Source organism: Plecotus auritus (genome assembly GCF_963455305.1).
Source record: "Plecotus auritus genome assembly, chromosome: 10".
In the NCBI taxonomy this organism is placed as follows: Eukaryota; Metazoa; Chordata; class Mammalia; order Chiroptera; family Vespertilionidae; genus Plecotus; species Plecotus auritus.
The window spans coordinates 29,975,236-29,996,067 of NC_137785.1; the positions used below are offsets into that span (position 1 = coordinate 29,975,236).

Sequence of the window (20,832 nt, forward strand, 5' to 3'; positions counted from 1 at the left end):
GTAATTTCTCATATCATTTCTATTTATCCATTTATATATCCTACCCTTTGATGGATTTTCTGTTTATGATATCAGATTAATTTGTACTAAGGAGAGTATGGGGAAGCAATATCTCTTCGTAGCTGAGGGATTGTTAAGAATAAAAGAATATGTGGGCAGGGAGAATATGTGGAGTAAAGAACTAAATATGCCCTCTCTAGGGAGAGTGGGGGTGTCTACCTAGGAAATGGAAGTGCTCTAACAAATCCTGTAAATGGTGTCCCTTTCTTACTTAAATTTCTGATTGTTTGCTTAGGATAAACCTCACGTTCCAACCTTCCCTAGAGGTTGGCTGCTCCTATATTGGCTTATGCTGTTGTCTCTTTTTATAGGAGACAGCCTCCCCTGAGGTTCTAGCCACCCTGACCTTTAGTTCCTTGAGTGTTCCGTTTTGATTCAGTCGTAAAACATCTTTTCCCAGCCCTTTTGGCAGACTCCCACGCTTTTCTCTATTTGGCTTTCTTCTCTAGGGGTACTCGCCTAAATCTCTTGGACCAGACCAGTTCTTCATAATAACCTCTACTTTTTCTGAGTATCATTTATCATACTTTGTAGTTATATTTATCTAGGTGGGTATTTGATTAATGTCATTTTTGTTCACCAGTGCCTTATACCGATCCTGGTACATAGAAGATGCTTAGTAAATATTTGTTGAAAGAATGAATGACTTCTTTACTGTATTTTATATTTTTTCTTAAGCTTGTCATTCTTGTAGAATTATATATTGGAATGGGGCAGTCCTCCTGTTTATAAATATGTGTATATAGCTTAATTTTAATGAAATTTTGTAACATTTTAATATTTCTTTAGTTTTTAATATGAATAACATTATGTAAGTAGGTAAAATAACTATTGTCTGCCATAAAAATATTTCAAATACAGATAAAAATGTTGTATTAATTTAGTAAATTAGTAATTTAGTGTTGTTTGTTTTTCCAGGTTGCCAAAGAAAGTGTACTGCAGTTTTACCCGAAAGCTAATATCATAGCCTACCATGACAGCATCATGAAGTATGCTCTAATTATTACGTTGCAGAATTGTTTGTTGTGAACTTTTAAAGTTTTATTAAAGTATAAGGTATTTTTATTAGCCAAATATGTGAGCTTGAAGTCATTCTGCTTTTTTAAAAAATGATTTCTCTAGAATAATTAGAATGTGATAGTTTGTGCCCACGTAAGTTGAGTGGCATTCTTGGTAATAAGTGTGTGTGTGTGAAATCATATATATATATATGATTTGAATGATTTAGATAAGAGGTAATGTATTTTAATACTTTTCAATAAATAATTTACTTGGAAACTGAATATAAGGATCTTATAGTCTTGTTTTAAATAAAAATATCTTCTAAACTATGATAAATCCTTTTATGTGATGATTCAAATTTTTCTAAATATATTGTTCTCATTCTGATGGATTTCAGTTGTGGTCTTTTTCAGTTTAAAAGGTTCCTTCCCAGGATAATTCATTTTTTAGGACTGTGATTTCTGTAACATAACCCTAGGAATTGTGATGGAGCAGTAGTTTTAACAGTATATAAAGATGCTCTGATCTTAGTAAAATAGAGTAAATATAACATTTTGGAGGTGTTGGATCATAGGGCCTCAATTCTTTACCTATAGTTATGTAACTCACAAGTAAACTATTAAAAATGAGTTCTTATATAAGGTCTGGAATTAGAGGAAGTTTTATACTTTCTCAGGGAATTTGTATCTCTAGCTTTTTATTCTCGGGATGTTTGCTCTACAAGCCTGCCTATAGTCTGTAACCCCCTTACCCTGTGTTATTTTCCCAATGCTGCTAAAAGCAGGGACTCTAGGGGCCTGAACCCTGCCTGATCCTAACCATGTGAGGTGAAGCCAGAGGCCAGGCAGATCCTGGGAATGTGTTCTTTTTATGTTCCCAGGCACTTGCTGCCCAGGGAAGGCCTGGTGGGACTAGTGAGGTCATGCCATCTTTCTGCTAGTTGGAGATCCTGCTCTTGTGCCCTAGGTAGCTGGCCAAAAAGGATGTGTAGTCATAGGGATTAGCGGGGAGTAATTTCTTTAAAATCCACTTATGGTGTTTAGAAAAAGTCAAATCTGTGTAATGGTAGAGAGCCCTAATTGTATCAGTTATTTTTGCACTATTTAATATAGTAATAGTGCTTTTTAGGACCTTGTATTATATACTGTGAAGATCCTATATGTAAGGCCAGTTGTTTTGTTGACCTTTTTTTGTTTTGCTTTGTAGCCCCGACTATAATGTGGAATTTTTTCGACAATTTATATTGGTTATGAATGCTTTAGATAACAGAGGTGAGATTATTTTAATATTTTTAATTTCTGAGTATTTTTCTTCCCCCATAACAAGGCTGTTTACACATTTAGAATTAATCAAAATATTTTCTTATGAGTTAAAGCTTAAAGGGGAAGTGTGTCATCAGGCTTAAGTCTTGCCAAATGATTGTAATTTTATTTTATTTTATTTTATTTATTTTTTTAAAATATATTTTATTGATTTTTTACAGAGAGGAAGGGAGAGGGATAGAGAGTTAGAAACATCGATGAGAGAGAAACATCGATCAGCCGCCTCCTGCACACCCCCTACTGGGGATGTGCCCGCAACCAAGGTACATGCCCTTGACCGGAATCGAACCCGGGACCTTTCAGTCCACAGGCTGATGCTCTATCCACTGAGCCAAACCGGTTTCGGCCAAATGATTGTAATTTTAATTAAAACTGATTCCAGACAAGAATGTAACTGTCATATATTCTGCTGTTCTACCAAAAGGTGTGAATAAATATAAAGGAACTTAAAATACTAAAAAGGGTAACTACATAGGGTGCATGCATGGGTGTTTGATTCAGATTATCCCAGCACTTAAACAGTGTCACACCCCTCATCTATATGGAAATTTGAGAATTACCAATGTCTTACCAGATCTCACCCAAGACCAACCAGTTCAGTCAGACTTAAGGGGCCATATTTCTTGAGTTCCCTGGATGATTCCAAAGTGCAGTTAGGACTGAAAACCACTGTTTTGAGAATGAGGCAACAGGATCCCAAAGTTAATACAGAAGCTATGGCTCTTGAATTATTTTAAGTATATCTGGTGCTGTAAGATATCATTGGATTCTATTAGATGTACACATTATATCCTAATTCAACTTTTCACAATATGTGGTGATGTCTTGTATAATCTAGTATTGTATAGCTGGTCATTGTTAGCAAATCTGTGTGTCTGTAATGTGGGATGAAAATACTTAATATTCCTTGCCTGTATGTACTTCCACATGTAAAAGTACATCTGTCAAGTGAGTTTGTAACAATTTGGGCCAGAAATACCAAAAGAAAAAAACCATACAGAATAGCATGAGGAAGAGTTAGAATGACTCTTTTAACTGGACTCATCTTTCACTTAGCTTTATACTGCCTTAATAGTTCTAACTTGATGTCCCATGTTCTAAACTTATATGTATTACCTGATAATTGTATTAGAATAATAGCAAGTTAAGGAATAGGAACACATTGAAACAATGTTTTAGCCAAGGTTAAAAGAGTAGGCACAGCAATAGAAGTAGAAGATGGCACTTTGGAATTTAAAAAATAGATATAGGAGTACTTTTCCTGGAGTAAATTTATGATATAAATTCCTTATGTTTGAAATTTTGCTAGTGAATGTTTCTTAAATGTCTGTAACAGTTGTATTATTCTGGTCATAGCTGTAAGAAAATTGCATGTAATCCGGCCATTGTGCCTCAGTAGTTGAGCATCAACCTATGAACCAGGAGGTCTTGGATTGATTCCTGGTCAGGGCACATCCTGTTAACATGGTTGTGGGCTCGATCCACAGTAGGGGGAGTGCAGGAGGCAGCTGATCAATGATTCTTATCATTGATGTTTCTTTTCTTTTCTTTTTTTTTTTTTAATATATTTTATTGGTATTTCACAGAGAGGAAGGGAGAGGGATAGAGAGCTAGAAACATCGATGAGAGAGAAACATCGATCAGCTGCCTCCTGCACACCTCCCACTGAGGATGTGCCCGCAACCAAGGTACATGCCCTTGACCGGAATCGAACCCGGGACCTTTCAGTCCGCAGGCCGACGCTCTATCCACTGAGCCAAACCGGTTTCGGCTGATGTTTCTTTTTACTTTTTTTTTTTTTTTTTTTTTTTTTAATTTCTCATTCAAGGATATTTTTTTCCATTGATTCCTAGAGAGAGTGGAAGGAGTGGGAAGAAGGGGAGAGAGAGAGAGAGAGAGAGAGAGAGAGAGAGAAACATGGACATGAGAGAGACACATTGATTGGTTGCCTCCTGCACATGTTCCTATTGGGGCTGGGGAACCTGCAACTGAGATACCTGCCGTAGACCAGGAATTGAACCATCTGAGGGCCGACACTCTAACCACTGAGAAAACCAACCAGGGCTCATCATTGATATTTCTGTCTCTTTCTTCCTCTCCCTTCCTCTCTGAAATCAATAAAAACACATATTAAAAAAAAAAAAAGGCCATGCCTTTGTGGTGTGGCTCAGTGGTTGAGTGTTGACCTATGAACCAGGAGTTCATAGTTCAATTCCTGGTCAGGGCACATTCCCAGGTTGTGGGCTTGAGCCCAAGTGTGGGTCATGCAGGAGGCAGCTGATCAATGATTCTCTCTCATCATTGATGTTTCTAACTTTCTTCCTCTCTAAAATCAATAAATACTTAAAAAAAAAAAGGAAAGAAATTGCATGTAAAGTAAAAGCAATAAGAAATTGTTTGGGTAAATGTCAACCTAATTAAAGGTTAATTAATTTCTTCTTTCCCCCCATAAAGTCCTGCTAACTAGTATTTTTCTTCCAGCTGCCCGCAACCATGTTAATAGGATGTGTCTGGCAGCTGACGTCCCTCTTATCGAGAGTGGAACTGCTGGTTATCTTGGGCAAGTAACTACTATCAAAAAGGTAAAGAACTTTTTTTTACATACTTTCTAGATCCTTATTTGGGACCTCTAAGATGTAGACTTTGGATATATATGATACCAGAGGCCCGTTGCACGAAGATTCGTGCAATAGGCCTTCCTTCCCCTGGCTGCCAGCACCGGTTTTCCTCTGGCACCTGGGACCCAGGTCTTCACTCTGGCCACAGCGGAGAAGCCAAGTATTGCTGTGGCTGGAGTGGAGAAGCCTAGCCTCTTCAGTCTTCAGTCTTCACTTAGGTGGGAGATTTCAGTCTTCAATCCACGCCTGCATATGCAAATTAACTTGCCATCTTTGTTGGGTTAATTTGCATACTCCTGATTGGTTGGTAGGCGTCACGGAGGTACCGTCAATTTGCATCTTTCTCTTTAATTAGTGTAGATGGGCTGGTCAGGATCCAGGACATAAGGAATTTTGTGCCCCTACAAAATTTAGGATACCATAAAGGTACCCCAAAAGAGGGTAGATCTTTTTATCTTTGCTACTTTGGGTCATATAACTTGTATATTAAAATCTGTAGACTGGTAAGCATAATGAACTTGACTTTTAAAATTCCTTGTAGACCTGAGACATATCATGTTATAGTTGACATATGGTAAACCAGGTTTCTAAAAAAGTGACTTTTTTTGTAAAAAAATCTGCATATATAGATCTGAAGAGTATGCTGAAAAATATTTTTGGTGTATTTGAAATGTTTCAAATGTTTAGATAAAACTAGAGAATAACAGCAAATATCAGTGTACTCATAATCCAATTTTATAAAATTTCAGCATTGTGATTCATTTCCTGTTCACATCTTTTTTCTTTTAATTCTTTCAAGAATCTAAACATAAATACATTCGAAGAATGATTTTACAGATTTTGAAACTAAAAGAAATTACACTCTACTAGAAATTTGCTGTTTTTATATATTATTTGGCAGTTTACTTAGTTTACTTATCTTAAAAAGTCTGGTTCTACTTTAATTGCCACAATTACTCCTACTTAGCACTAGAGGCCCGATGCACGAAATTCGTGCAAGAATAGGTCTTCCTTCCCCCGGCTGCCAGCACCGGCTTTCCTCTGGCACCTGGGGCCCTGGGCTTCCCTCTGGCCACTGGCAGGCACCTGGGACCCTGTCTTCCCTCACAGCTCCGGCTTCTTAGCATATTACGCTTTTATTATTATAGAAGATCTTTCTGCAGACTCGTAATATCAAAGTGTATTGGATTTAATGAAATCAGTGGAGGCCTTCAGATCTGTTGATAAGTCAATGCAGTTGTTCTTTTTTTCTCAGCTGTGAAATGGGAGATAACTGCCTCCATATGACTGCCTCCAATAAAGCATATTGGAAGGCCCCAGAAATGGTATTATGGGGAAACCCTGGATCTGCTGTAGTTAATATTAAAACACTATTTGCAGGTTTTGGTTCTTTAACCATTATTTGAAAGGTACTTCTCATTACCATGATTCTGAGATACTAGTATGTATTAAAACTGAGGTTGAGAATGGCTGAGAGGAAAAACATTTATTTGATTGTTTTGAAAAATTATCTCAGGTACTAAAGACTTCTAGGGATTTCTTACAGTGTAACTTTAAAGGTAACCCTGTCAGCAAAATGAAGAATATTTCTATTTCGTTTGATAATGCCTAGTATTTTTCCATGTATCTGGATAAGATAGGTCTTGAAATACATAATTACTTTTAGCTCATTTAGTTTTTAAGGTAAGGCTATGAATAATCTACACTAATAAAAGAGTAAGATGCAAATTGACTGTACCTTTGTGACACCCACAAGCCAATCAGGAGTGACTATGCAAATTAACCCAACAAAGGTGGGTTAATTTGCATACTCAGGCACTGAGTGCCATGGCAACGACCCAGGCATTCCGCACTGCCCCAGTTGCTCCGGGCCTCTGGGCAGCGTGGAAAGGTGGCCGGAGCAAAGGCAGTGCTGGCAGCCAGGGGAAGGAAGGCCCATTCTTGCATGAATCTTTGTGCATCGGGCCTCTAGTATTTAAATAATTGAGTTTCACGACTTTGAGAGAGAAGTTGTTGGAAAGCTGTCTTTCTAGTAGTAATCTTTCTCTTTGGTGTAATCAAGATAAAATTCCCATATTTGATATTTAGGTCTGGTAATTTTTATTTTGCTGTTGTAAGTGGTCACTGGTCCAGGAGTCAGAGGAGCCCAGTGATAATGGAGATGGCTTAGTTTTAGCTGTGACTGTGGTTGATTTAGTTAGCTTTTATATTATAATTGCTTCTCTGTAAAGTGTAAGGGTTTTGTAGTCACTAATATTTTAAAATTTCCTTGATAGTATACAATTCAGTTGAAATGGAGATGAATGAATGAAATGGTTATGATAATATTAATCTTATTGAGAAACCACCCTCGTGGGGTAACTGTTTTTCTCACATTCTGACTTTGCAGGGTGTGACTGAATGTTATGAATGTCATCCCAAACCAACTCAGAGAACTTTTCCTGGCTGTACAATTCGTAACACACCTTCAGAACCTATTCATTGCATTGTTTGGGCAAAGTATTTGTTCAAGTAAGAATATATGTATATTTCTGGGCATATTTTTAGTACTGATGATAGAAAATGGGGTCATTTTTTATTTAAAGTCTTGAAGAGAGTGTACTCATAGTGATTTTTTTTTTTGTGTGGCGGGAAGAGGGGGGAGGGGAGTTAATCCTCACCTGAAGATATTTTTCCATTGATTTTAGAGAGAGTGGAAGGGAGGGGGAGAGACACAAATAGAGAAACAGCAATGTGAGAGAAACACATCCATTGGTTGCCTCCTGCACGTGCCCTGACTAGGGCCTGCAACTGAGGTACATGCTGTTGGCCGGAATCGAACCCTTCCATCTGCGGGCTTATGCTCTATCCACTGAGCAAACCCAGCTAGGCTTGAATGTTATTTTAAATATGGTGAAGGGACACTTTAATAGCTTCCTTGTGATAGTTCTTGGATTAAATTCAGCCAACATTTATTGCATGCCTGTTGTATGCAGTGAACTTCATGTGATATTGGAGATATACTGAAGGGTCCCGGTTCGATTCTGGTCAAGGGCACATGCCTGGGTTGTAGGTTCGATCCCCAGTAGGGGACATGCAAGAGGCAGCTGATCAGTGATTCTCATCATTGATGTTTCTCTCTCCCTTTTTCTTCCTTTCTGAAATCAATAAAAAAAAATTTTTTTAATTAGTTAATTAAAAAATTTCATTGATTTTAGAGCAAGAGTTGGGGGTAGGAGGGAGAAATATCAGCCAGCCACTTCCTGCATGTACCCAGACCACAACCTGGACATGTGCCCTGCCTGGGAATTGAACCGGTGACCTTTCAGTGTACAGGATGATGCTCAACCAACTGAGCCACACTAGACACAGGGCCTTGATGGTTTTAAGGAGTACTTGTCAGATACTTTGTTAGGGTGCCTACTCATAATAATAATACTGCGGTAATGAGTTATTGAGAAGAAGACCATAGAGTTAGATTGACATTTTAATCACATATATAGGGTACATAATCTTGATATAATTTATTACTGTTTAATGTTGGTCTTGATCACTTAGGTTGTTAGGTTTCTCCACTATAAAGTTACTCTTATTTCACTCACTTACTATACTGTACTGCACACTTAGAAAGGAAGTCCCTATGTGTAGCTCAAAGCTAAAGAGTGGGGAGTTAATGTTCCACCTCCTCAGAAAGGGCAGAGTATCTACATAAGTCATTTAGAGTTCTGCCTGAAACTCATCTTTAAATTAAAAAACACACACTATTATTAAGTTGATTTTAGAGAGAGGGAGGAGGAGGAGGGAGAGAGAAACATTGATTTGTTGTTCCACTTAATTTATGCATTCATTGGTTGTTTCTGGTATGTTCCTTGACTAGGGATTGAACCTATAACCTGTATCAGAGCAACACACTAACCCAGTGGTCGGCAAAATCATTCGTCAACAGAGCCAAATATCAACAGTACAACGATTGAAATTTCTTTGGAGAGCCAATATATATTTTTTTAATATATTTTATTGATTTCTTACAGAGAGGAAGGGAGAGGGATAGAGAGTTAGAAACATCGATGAGAGAGAAACATCCATCAGCTGCCTCCTGCACACCTCCTACTGGGGATGTGCCCACAACCGAGGTACATGCCCTTGACCGGAATCGAACCCGGGACCTTTCAGTCTGCAGGTCGACGCTCTATCCACTGAGCCAAACCGGTCACGGCAAGAGACAAATTTTTAAAACTTAAACTTCTAATGCCACTTCTTCAAAGTAGACTCACCCAGGCCTTGGTATTTTGTGGAAGAGCCACACTCAAGGGGCCAAAGAGCCGCATGTGGCTCACGAGCCGCAGTTTGCCAACCACGGCACTAACTGAGCTACCCAGCCAGGACTTTCTCACCGTTTATTAATTTGTATCAATACAGACTTACTGATATTGAATATATTTTATATTTTGGGTTATAATACAATATTACTTAATTTCTTGCTCGAGTTCCAGCTTTCGCCATTAGGAGCTCTTTCACTTGGCTCTGTGTTCTCCAGGATCATCTTGTATATATTTCCAGCCTCAGTCCCAGAATTACATTTTTCCAAGGAGCCCTGGTTTCTTTTATTGAAGAGTAGTATTAGAAACCAAGATCTGGCCAAAACCGGTTTGGCTCAGTGGATAGAGCGTCGGCCTGCGGACTGGGGGGTCCCGGGTTCGATTCCGGTCAAGGGCATGTGCCTTGGTTGCGGGCACGTCCCCAGTGGGAGGTGTGCAGGAGGCAGCTGATCGATGTTTCTGGCTCTCTATCCCTCTCCCTTCCTCTCTGTAAAAATATCAATAAAATATATTTAAAAAAAAAGAAAAAAAAAAAAGAAACCAAGATCTGGCCCTAGCCGGCATGGCTCAGTGGATAGAGCGTCAGCCTGCGGACTGAAGGGTCCCAGGTTTGATTCCAGCCAAGGGCACATGCCTGGGTTGCGGGCTTGATCCCCAGTAGGGGGTGTGCAGGAGGCAGCTGATCAATGATTCTCTCTCATGATTGATGTTTCCATCTATCTTTCTCCCTTCCTCTCTGAAATCAATAAAAGAAATATATTTAAAAAAAGGAAACCAAGATCTTGACTCCTTAGGTATGCTACTGGAGTGTTGATTTGTTTAAGCCCTTAGCTGACAGAGCAAAAAAATGCATTTTATTTCTATTTTTTAAAAATATATTTCTTTACTCATATATCTTAGCAAAAGACATTAAATTATATACAGATGATAAGCCATTAAATGTGAGAAAATATTTGTAACATATAAGCAACTAAAAATTGATCTAGAATATATTCCTGTAATCAATAAAAAGACATCCTAAAAACAGAAAAAGATAACCTGACAAAGTAATATGAACAGGCATTTTTTTCACTTCATAGGAAACCCAAATAGGAAATAAACATGATATGTTGAACTTGATGACTAACTTGCAAAATTAAGAATAAAATCACAATAAGATACTGTTTTACACTGTTAGTTTGGCAAATATTAAGTCTAGAGAGGAAGTGAATCAATTAGAAATCTTACATGCCATTGTGGGGGTGCAAATTGGTACAATAGGTTTGGTAAACAAATGGGTATTGTGCAGTGTATTAGGAGCTTTGAGATAATATCTTTTTGGTTGTTTTTATGGGTTTTTTTTTTTAATGATTTCATAGAGGAAGGTAGAGGGAGAGAGAGAAACATCAATGATGAGAGAGAATCTTCAATTGGCTGCCTCCTGCAGACCCTCACGGAGCCCGCAACCCAGGCATGTGCCCTGACCAAGAATCAAACCATGACCTCCTGATGGACGCTCAACCACTGGGCCACACTGGCTGGACTTTTTTTTTTTTTTTTTTTTTTTAACCGCAAAGATTCATTTAAGATAACTTTCTCGCCCTAACCGGTTTGGCTCAGTGGATAGAGCGTCGGCCTGCGGACTCAAGGGTCCCAGGTTCGATTCCGGTCAGGGGCATGTACCTTGGTTGCAGGCACATACCCAGTAGGGAGTGTGCAGGAGGCAGCTGATCAATGTTTCTCTCTCATCGAGGTTTCTAGCTCTCTATCCCTCTCCCTTCCTCTCTGTAAAAAAATCAATAAAATATATTTTAAAAAAAATTAAAAAAAAAAAAAAGATAACTTTCTCATAGGTCATGTGTTTGAGGAAAGATTGGGGAACTATATTCCTATAGGTGTTATAAATGAAACAGGTTTTTATTTTGATTATAATTAACAAAAGAGAATTGCAGCTTACTATCCTATATAATAAAAGCCTAGGTTGCGTCATGCCCTCGCGCAGTGTCGTCACAAGATGGCTGCCACAAGTTGGCAGTTGGGGGCGATCGTGCCGGCAGGGGAGCAGTTAGGGAGTGATCAGGCTGGCAGGCAGAAGCAGTTAGGAGCAATCAGGCAGGCAGGCGAGCAGTTAGGAGCCAGCAGTCCCAGATTGTGAGAGGGATGTCCGACTACCTGTTCAGGCCCAATCCCTATGGAGTCCCAGATTGGGACACCCGCCATATGCACGAATTTCGTGCACCAGGCCTCTAGTTTTTATATAGTTTAAGACTCTTCAGTAGTAATGATGCATCCTACCATTTAAAAAATGTTTTATTCACTGCTTCATTTCCTGCACCTAGAGCAGCATGTGGCGCATAGCAGGTGTGTGATGTTTACACTTCACAAACATTATTGTGGCCAACTTGGAATGTAAAAGTTCCTTACCTGTTTCTTGATCAAAGTTTTTTAAGTTTTTTAGAGAGAGAGACATCTATTTATTGTTCCACTTATTTATGCATTCATTGGTTGACTCTTGTATGTACCCTGACTGGAGATCGAAGCTACAACCTTGGCATATCTGGATGACACTCTAACCAACTGAGCTGCCTGGCCAGGGCCTGATAAAAGATTTTTAACAGGAATTTACAGAGCCTAGCTGATAGGAATGAATATAGGTCTATTAAAATTTGGCTTTGCTTGTGTAGCAGTTGAAATTAGTATGCAAGCTGTCAATAGATTAATATTTTAATTTTGCATAGTATTATTTATCAATTATTGGTTCTTCATCCTTACTAAAGATTTGGGTTATTCTAAATTAGCTATTTGTGCCCTGGCTGGTTTGGTTCAGTGGATAGAGTGTCGGCCTGTGGACTGAAGGGTCCAGGTTTGATTCCAATCAAGTGCACATGCCCGGGTTGTGGGCTCGATCCCCAGTAGGGGGCGTGTAGGAGGCAGCCGGTCAAGTCTCTCTCATCATTGATGTTTCTATCTCTCCCTTTCCCTTCCCCTCTGAAATCAATAAAAAAAAAAAATTTTTTTTATGTACTTTTTTTTTATTGTTTGAAGTATTAAAAATAGTAGTACATATGTCTCTTTTTTTCCCCCATTGACCTCCCCCCACCAAAAATTTTTTTTAAATAAATAAGTTAGCTGTTTGTGGCTTGGCCGGCATGGCTCAGTGGTTGAATGGTGACTGGCGGTCACAGTTTGATTTTTGGTCAGGGCACATGCCTGGGTTGTGGGTTCGGTACCCAGTGTGGGGCATGCAGGAGGCAGTCAATTGATGATTCTTTCTCATCACTGATGTTTCTGTCTCCCTCTCCCTTCCTCTCTGAAATCAATAAAAATGTATTTTAGAGGGAAAGAAATAAATTAGCTGTGAAGAAAATTGGAAAAGTAAACATTTGTTCAGACTATTTTGTTGGACATAAATATTTACTACTTTCAAATTATAGCCAGTTGTTTGGGGAAGAAGATGCCGATCAAGAAGTATCTCCTGACAGAGCTGACCCTGAAGCTTCCTGTGAGTAAACTGTTTGTGATATCTTATTAGTGAGCACCTTTATTTTGCTAATTGAATATTGATAGCTTTAGGAGGGAAAATGCAGTTATGTGCTAGATAATATATATTTAAGATGTATTTATATTTAAAACACTGTTTTCAAAATGGGTAGTTTCCTTTTACTGGTGAGAACAGGGTGCAGAGAAATTTCACTAACCTAGTAAAAGAGCTGGGAGTTGTTACCAGATCTAATTATAGGTTATACTTTGAACTGCTCTACTTGTGGCCTTCAGAATCTCAGGTACAATAAAAATGCCGATGCACATGTTATTTTTCTTTCTCCTTGAATTAAAAATGTTTCGTGTGCAGGTGATGTCCAAAAGTGACCTCCCCCCCAAAGGTAGATGAGAGCTTCTTTGTTTTTTACAGTTGAAAATAAAAGTGGTGTTTCTTTTGTAGGGGAACCAATGGAAGCTGAAGCGAGAGTCAGAGCATCAAATGAAGATGGTGACATTAAGCGTATTTCCACAAAGGAATGGGCTAAATCAACTGGATATGATCCAGTTAAACTTTTTACCAAGGTTAGGTTTACTTTATTATTATGGATTCGGTTTGTTTTAAAAATAGTATGTGAAATTGAATTAAGCTTTTTGTGCCTAATACTGTCATAATACATTTATTGATGTAGTCAAGATAAGAGGTTATGAAATTTTGGCATCTACTAAATCAGTGTAGCATCTGTATAGGAGGTAAAATACTGAGGCTTATACACTCTTGGTTGTCTTCCCTTCTCTCACTTTCACTGAAAGTTTTTTTCCTTATAACTAGCCTTTGGTTCCTGCTGTTTCTCGTCTTATACACCTTTCCTGCTTAAATTTTCTATTGGCAGTTTGACATGTTCTGAATTGTTTTTGAATCCCAAAGCCTCTTATTTTTGGCTGAATCCTTTTTCATTAGCATATATTATTTGTCTGCTGAATATTTCTAGAAGAATACTCAGGTTTGTTTTAATTGGATCTACTTAATTATAGTGTAGGCCCTCAAATCTGTGTTTTAAAGTCTTTTTATTTCTTCTACTTTGCTCCTTAGTACTATTTTATCTAACAGATACTTGAAACTCTCTCAGCTCTTCTTAAACTGCCTAATATATTCTTCCGACCCTCACTACGCAGATGACTTTAAAGATACGTTAACAGGTTTGAAGCCATTGCACATAATTTACTTGTTAAGAGAATATCCCACTTCATTGCAAACTCTTTTTTCTTTTTCTGTTTGAGAAAATTCTCTGAGTTAAGGCTAACTCTTCTATCTCTTATTTTCCCTTCCCCTTGTACCTTATTTTTCAAACAGTATTTTCTCTGCCCTGCATCTTAAATCTCTCCTGGCTCCTGCTGTCTGCTTTCTAACATGCACAGGTCTCACTGTCGTAAAAGCAATGGCCTACTGCTTCATCCAGCTTGCATTTCATCTCTTTGCTCACTGTCCACAGATGTCACGGGTTGATTTTTTTTTTTTTTAATGTATTTTATTGATTTTTTTACAGAGAGGAATAGAGAGCAAGAAACATCAATGAGAGAGAAACATCGATCAGCTGCCTCCTGCACACCCCCTACTGGGGATGTGCCCGCAACCGAGGTACATGCCCTTGACTGGAATCGAACCTGGGACCCTTCAGTCCACAGACCGACGCTCTATCCACTGAGCCAAACCAGTCAGGGCACGGGTTGACTTTCTTAAACCTATTGCATTTACTTCCTCACTATTGCCTTTTCCTTGGGGAAAAAAAAAGGTTTTTATTTTGATTATAATTAAAATGCACTTACTGTGATATGGATAGCGACAGTATTTTCCAAACTGGTGTCTATATACCTATTTCCGTCCCAATCTGATATACATTTCCATTCTTTTATTAAACAGATAACTTTAAGCATCTGCTGTGTATCAGACACCACTTTAAAAGTATAGGAAATTTAGTGTGGAACAAGACAGAAAATAGGGTCTCTGCTCTTTATAGGAAACTCAAAGTCTAGAGGGGAAGACAAACATTGAACAAGTAATTTCAGTTCAATGTTAAGACATTAATTTAATTTGCATTGGAATCCTTTAATAATTAGTAGATTTAACCTACTTATTATTAGACATTATTATTAGACCTAGTATAAGGGTTCAAAAGAAGCTTTCCAGAGGAAGTGACATTTCTTAGGGTGAACTAAGATTTTAAAGAATAAGGGTGGGGTGCGACATATACAAAGAAAGTCTCAGGTTACAGTACTGAAATCATTCCCAGTAAAGGGGAGAGTGGAAAGAGAATTGGAAAGGTAAGCTGAGGCTGGATCAGGCAGGGCTTTCTAGGTTATATGGAGACAGTGGAAATCCATTAGAAAATAGTCTATAGTGTCACTATAAGGATATATAGGGTATGCAGTGCACCACTCTAGCACCTGATGTTCCTCTTGTGAGCAATATGGGACAGTACCTTCTGGAATTGTGCAGCACCAGAGTAGTCTGAAGGGCAACCTCCTCTACCCTCTGTATTCCCAGTGGAGAGTGGAGGAAAAATAGACCTGGAGTACTTAGGACATATGAGGTGAAGAATCAATATCTGGTTTCCTGCTGGGCAGCAGGATAAACAGAGGTACCATTCTCTGAGGTAGGTGTGGTAGGAAGCAGATGTGTAGGGGTTGGAGCATAGAGAAGGAGATAGGAATCCTATGAAATATTGGAGAAATGACAAGAGATTTTGTAGGTGAGTAGAGAGGTTTGGACTAGACATGTATTAGGGATTCATAGGTTTATAGAAAAAGAAGAGTATGAAGATACCTCTGTATAGGGACTCTCCGCATTTAATAATTGGATAAAAAAGGACATGGAGCTTGTGCTTGGGAAACAGTGCTAATTTCCCATTGCCTGGAAGACTTTTCAGCCAAGTGCTGAAGGTCCTCTACATAATGTCTCCAGCCACATTTGCGACCCATATCCTATTGGACTTCACATTCCTTTCCTGTGTCCCCATTTCAGATGTTACCTTCTCCTTGAATTCTTGCCTCATTTCTCAGATTGATACAACAAAATTCCTGATAATACTCCAAGCTATTTGATTTTCACTTTATATTCTAATTATATGTATATGTGACTGGTTTCCCAAAGATTAAAGATGCTTAATAAATATTGATTGTGCCGAAACTGGTTTGGCTCAGTGGATAGAGCGTCGGCCTGTGGACTGAAGGGTCCCGGGTTCGATTCCGGTCAGGGGCATGTACCTTTGTTGCGGGCACTTCCCCCGTAGGGGTTGTGCAGGAGGCAGCTGATCATGTTTCTCTCTCATCGATGTTTCTAGCTCTCTATCCCTCTCCCTTCCTCTCTGTAAAATATCAATAAAATATATTAAAAAAAAATAAATCAATATTGATTGAATTGAGTAGATTTAATAGAATATAGTATAGTTCTAACTTTTTTTATTAAGCCAAATCTACATAGAGATAAATATAATAAATACGTTCAATAAATCAATTAGGAATAGAAAATGCAGCTAAGGATAAGATAAAATCATTTGAAATTCTACCATATAGGATAGTGTGATTTATGTGATAGTCTTTCAGTCTACATGTAGTAATGTTTATGTTTTTGAAATAGTAATTTTTATTTATTTGGGGGTGTCACATTTCAGAGATGTTACAGATGACTAAGAAATTCTGTTCTTAATAACTTCAGAATATGTATGCTTTATTGGTATGTACCCACAGATTTGGAGATACTGCTAACTGGTATCTCTAGGCTCAATGATTGTGTTCAATTCTTATGGAGTTGGTGTATATTTATTTAAACCCTTGATTGGTATTATTGTGCTTTGGACGATCTTTGAAGCCTTAGGGGAGTTTTTAGGGAGGTGATTGGTAGGGCAGGGTCAGTCTTCATAACTCAGAGTTCCCTTACTCTGCTTTCCTCAGAGCACCTCTGCTTCTTTTTTCAAACAAACAAATAATAAATAAGTTTTTCTAGAATGGGGCGGGGGAGAGAGAGAGAGAAACATTGATGAGAGAAAGTCATTGATTGGCATCCTGCTGCACACTCCACCCTGGGGATTGATCCTGAAACCCAGGCATGTGCCCTGACGAGGCATTAGCTGGTGACCTTATGGTGCATGGGATGACGCCCAACCAACTGAGCCACACTGGCCGGGCAGAGCACCTCTGCTTTTAACTGTCTCAGATGTAGGGGCTCTGTGTCATATTTCCTTTTACAAAAGACTTGAGGTTTTTTCTTCTAAAAATTGTTAGCCTAAGCCCTGGCCAGGTTGCTTAGTTGGTTAGAGTGTCGTCCCTATATGCCACAGTGTTGTGGGTTCGATCCCCAGTCAGGGCATATACAAGAATCAACCAGTGAATGCATGAAGAAGGGAACAACAAATCTATGTTTCTCTCTCTTACTCAGGTCAATAAATAAAAATTTAAAAAACATTGCTATTCTACTGGTATACAGCATGTCTTTAAATCAGAAGGTATTATAGTGTAATATTGATAATAAATCACCAATGAAGTTTTGCTGACTTATCAGCAAAGGGACTCTAGGGTTCATGGAGTTTTTTTGTTTGTTTTAAAGCTTTTTAAAGATGACATCAGGTATCTGTTGACAATGGACAAACTATGGCGGAAAAGGAAACCTCCGGTTCCATTGGACTGGGCTGAAGTACAGAGTCAAGGTAAAGGATACATTTTAGTCTTTGGAATACCTAAATTGGAACCTCAGTCTTTAGCCCTGTTGTTTCTTGACAGTGGTATATGTTCATGGTAAGAAGTTCAAACAATTCAGAAAAGTTTGAAGAAGGGGAAAATCACTGGAAATCTTATCACCTAGAGCAGTGGTCGGCAAACTGTGGCTCGCGAGCCACATGCAGCTCTTTGGCCCCTTGAGTGTGGCTCTTCCACAAAATACCACGTGCGGGCGCGCACGTACAGTGTGATTGAAACTTCGTGGCCCATGCGCAGAAGTCAGTTTTCGGCTCTCAAAAGAAATTTCAGTCGTTGTACTGTTGATATTTGGCTCTGTTGACTAATGAGTTTGCCGACCACTGACCTAGAGAAATAGTCACTATGTTTTAGGGAATGTCTGGGAATCAGATCTATGCATACAGGCACAAGCCATTCTGTGTGCACTTTACATAATAGAGGCATATAAATTCATATCCTCTGACTTACTCTTTTTAGTAAATAATACTTAACAAGTCCTTTATCAGTTAACATTTAGTTGTTTCATTTTTCCTGAAACACCATGTGGTGATGAGTATATATGTACATACATCTTTGTACCTTTGTGTGATTATTTCTTTAAGATTTAAGCCAGAAACATTTATTATTCTAAATGTAACACTATTGCAGTAATGACAACTTCCTTATCCTACTCCCCTTCAACACACTGTCTCTCTGCTTTATCTGAATTGTATTGCCATTGATGTATGCACAGCAGTGGTCAGCACATTGGATCTTAAATGGTCCCAGGAGATTAGGGATGTCCGTTTGGAGCAGTTTTCTATAGTGATGGATTTTGGCTCTAATAGTTTGCACTTATTGAGTGCTTACTATGTGCTGGGCATAATGCTCCTCATCTTTATTATATCCTTGAATCCCCCAGTAACCCTTTGAGGTTCTGAAACAGTCTTGCACCTTTCCCATCTCAATATTAGCAATTTTCTTGTATACATATTTATATCATAGTGATAATTACTTCAGCAGAATTTGTTTCATATTACTTACTTTCTTATTGGTGAGGCATTGAATTGTTAAACAGTAGAGGAATGATATCTAATAGTGAAATTTCTAATATTTTTTCCCTTAGGAGAAGAAATCAATGCAGCAGATCAACAAAATGAACCCCAGTTAGGTCTAAAAGACCAGCAAGTTCTAGATGTAAAGAGCTATGCACGTCTTTTTTCAAAGAGCATTGAGACTTTGAGAGTTCATTTAGCAGAAAAGGGGGATGGAGCTGAGCTCATTTGGGACAAGGTTCGTTTTGAAATATCAGGTGTATATTTTAGTTTTTGAACTATAGTCAGAAACTAGTCATTTTTGAATATTGTTTATTTTGCCAGATTTTGAGGGCATAATGTTTGTATATTTTTATCTTTAATTTCTACATGAAACTGAATTTTCTATACATGAATTCAGGCAATATCATAAAACGTTATTTAGATTCTAATGTGTTCATGGTTTATAATTATGTTGATAAGAGAAATATTGTGAATATTTTGTGGTAAAATGTTTTACAGACTTAAGAAAGCTTCCTGTGTGGTATAGATTAAATATAAGTCAAAATCCTTTTGTCAACAACAGCTTTGGGCCAGTTTGACCTTGAAAGAAATAAAATTGCCTTTCCGTTGCAATAGTAATAACTATTTTAGAAGTTTAAGACCTCAATACAAAAATGACATGTAATTATCCTTGCAAATTAATATATAATAGTATTTTGCAATTAGATGTCATATTTCTTTTACATATAGAAGTATGTTTTTAAAAGATTTTTATTGATTTTTAGAGAGGAGAGAGAGAGGAACATGTGAGAGCAAATGTCGATTGGCTGCCTCCTGTATACCCCCTACTGAGGATCAAGTCCCCAACCCGGGCATGTGCCTTGACCAGAATCAAACCAGCAACCTTTCAGTGCACTGGATGACGCCCAACCAACTGAGCCATACCAGCCAGAGCTAGATGTCATATTTTGAGGTTTATTTCTAATTGCAGTTAATATTTTCCAAGGCTATAAGTGATGTATCTGTTACAAAGTTTATATGTTCCTGTGATAGTAAAGATTTTCCATGAGTTTTAAAGTAAGGGAAAAAGTGTAGTCAGTATTAGCAAACAATATGATAACTTTGTGCAAATTTTGGAATTGTGGTTGAATCAGACATCTAAAATGAAGATAGTGAATTTAGATTTTTTTAGGATTCTTGTAAACAGTCTTTTAGGAATATGTGATGTTAGGAGTAACTATGTTTTAAAAATATTTTAATTGTTATTGTTACAACAGGGATTTGGGAGGTTTTCATCTGTACACAGGGGCTAGATAAGGAAACCTTGGAAGTGGGAATTGTTACCCTCTGAGTAAAATCTACACCTAAGGGGTGTGATAAGCTCTTTGCCTAGGGAAGTAACTGATAGACACTGTGTTGGATACTTTAAATATTTCAACTTAATTCTCAGGATTGGGAACAACCTAATTTCAACCACAACATTCCGAAGTGTTTATATAATTTTTCTATTTAACAGATTAAGGAATTTTGATTCAGGGAAGTTGATTTGCTTGAAGTTACACAGCCAGCCAATAAATATATAAAGGGCTGACATCCTATCAATACTTTTACTTTCTTTGGTGCTTCTGAATTATAGGGTAGGATAGAATCTTCTCAGGAAAGCAGGAAACCTTGCTAAAATCTAATTATAGAGACTAGGATATAGTCTCAGGAAGAATATAAATTTCAGGGGAAAACTTCTATTGTATTGTCATTTCTGAAAAGAAATAGCAAATGTAGGACAGTGGTGTATATATGAAGGAGAAGGAAAGCCAAAAGGAGTTGTCCAGGTATTTCTGAGACTATCTGAACAGCTTTAAAAAAAAAAAAAAAAAACCTTCATTTCTTTGCCTGGAATCTGTTTGTCAAACAACCTTCTCATTATAGGCATACCTCGTGTTTTTTTTTTTTTAAAAAAAAGATTTTATTGATTTTTTTACAGAGAGGAAGGGAGAGGGATAGAGAGTTAGAAACATCAATGAGAGAGAAACATTGATCAGCTGCCTCCTGCACACCCGCTACTGGGGATGTGCCCGCAACCAAGGTACATGCCCTTGACCGGAATCAAACCTGGGACCCTTCAGTCCGCAGGCCGACGCTCTATCCACTGAGCCAAACCGGTTATGGCGGCATGCCTCATTTTATTGTACTTTGCTTTGTTGCATTTCACGGATGTTGTGTTCTCTCTTTTTTTTTAAGTTGATTTTGGAGAGGGAAGAAAGAAGAGAGGAACATTGATGTGAGAGAGATACATCAGTAGGTTGCCTCCCATATGTGCCCTGACTCGAAT

General features: G+C 38.1%; 1 protein-coding gene across 1 annotated transcript in view; it reads left to right on the plus strand.

Moving 5' to 3' along the window:
* The window catches only part of UBA2 (ubiquitin like modifier activating enzyme 2), a 52,623-nt gene that overhangs the window by 4,100 nt on the left and 27,691 nt on the right, over positions 1 to 20,832 (plus strand). Inside the window, exons 3-10 of the mRNA XM_080644444.1 lie at positions 979 to 1,049; positions 2,269 to 2,333; positions 4,866 to 4,966; positions 7,392 to 7,513; positions 12,714 to 12,781; positions 13,220 to 13,341; positions 17,360 to 17,459; positions 18,593 to 18,759. Coding sequence (XP_080500570.1) covers positions 979 to 1,049; positions 2,269 to 2,333; positions 4,866 to 4,966; positions 7,392 to 7,513; positions 12,714 to 12,781; positions 13,220 to 13,341; positions 17,360 to 17,459; positions 18,593 to 18,759 — 816 coding nt within the window. The remainder of the gene's footprint in view (positions 1 to 978; positions 1,050 to 2,268; positions 2,334 to 4,865; positions 4,967 to 7,391; positions 7,514 to 12,713; positions 12,782 to 13,219; positions 13,342 to 17,359; positions 17,460 to 18,592; positions 18,760 to 20,832) is intronic.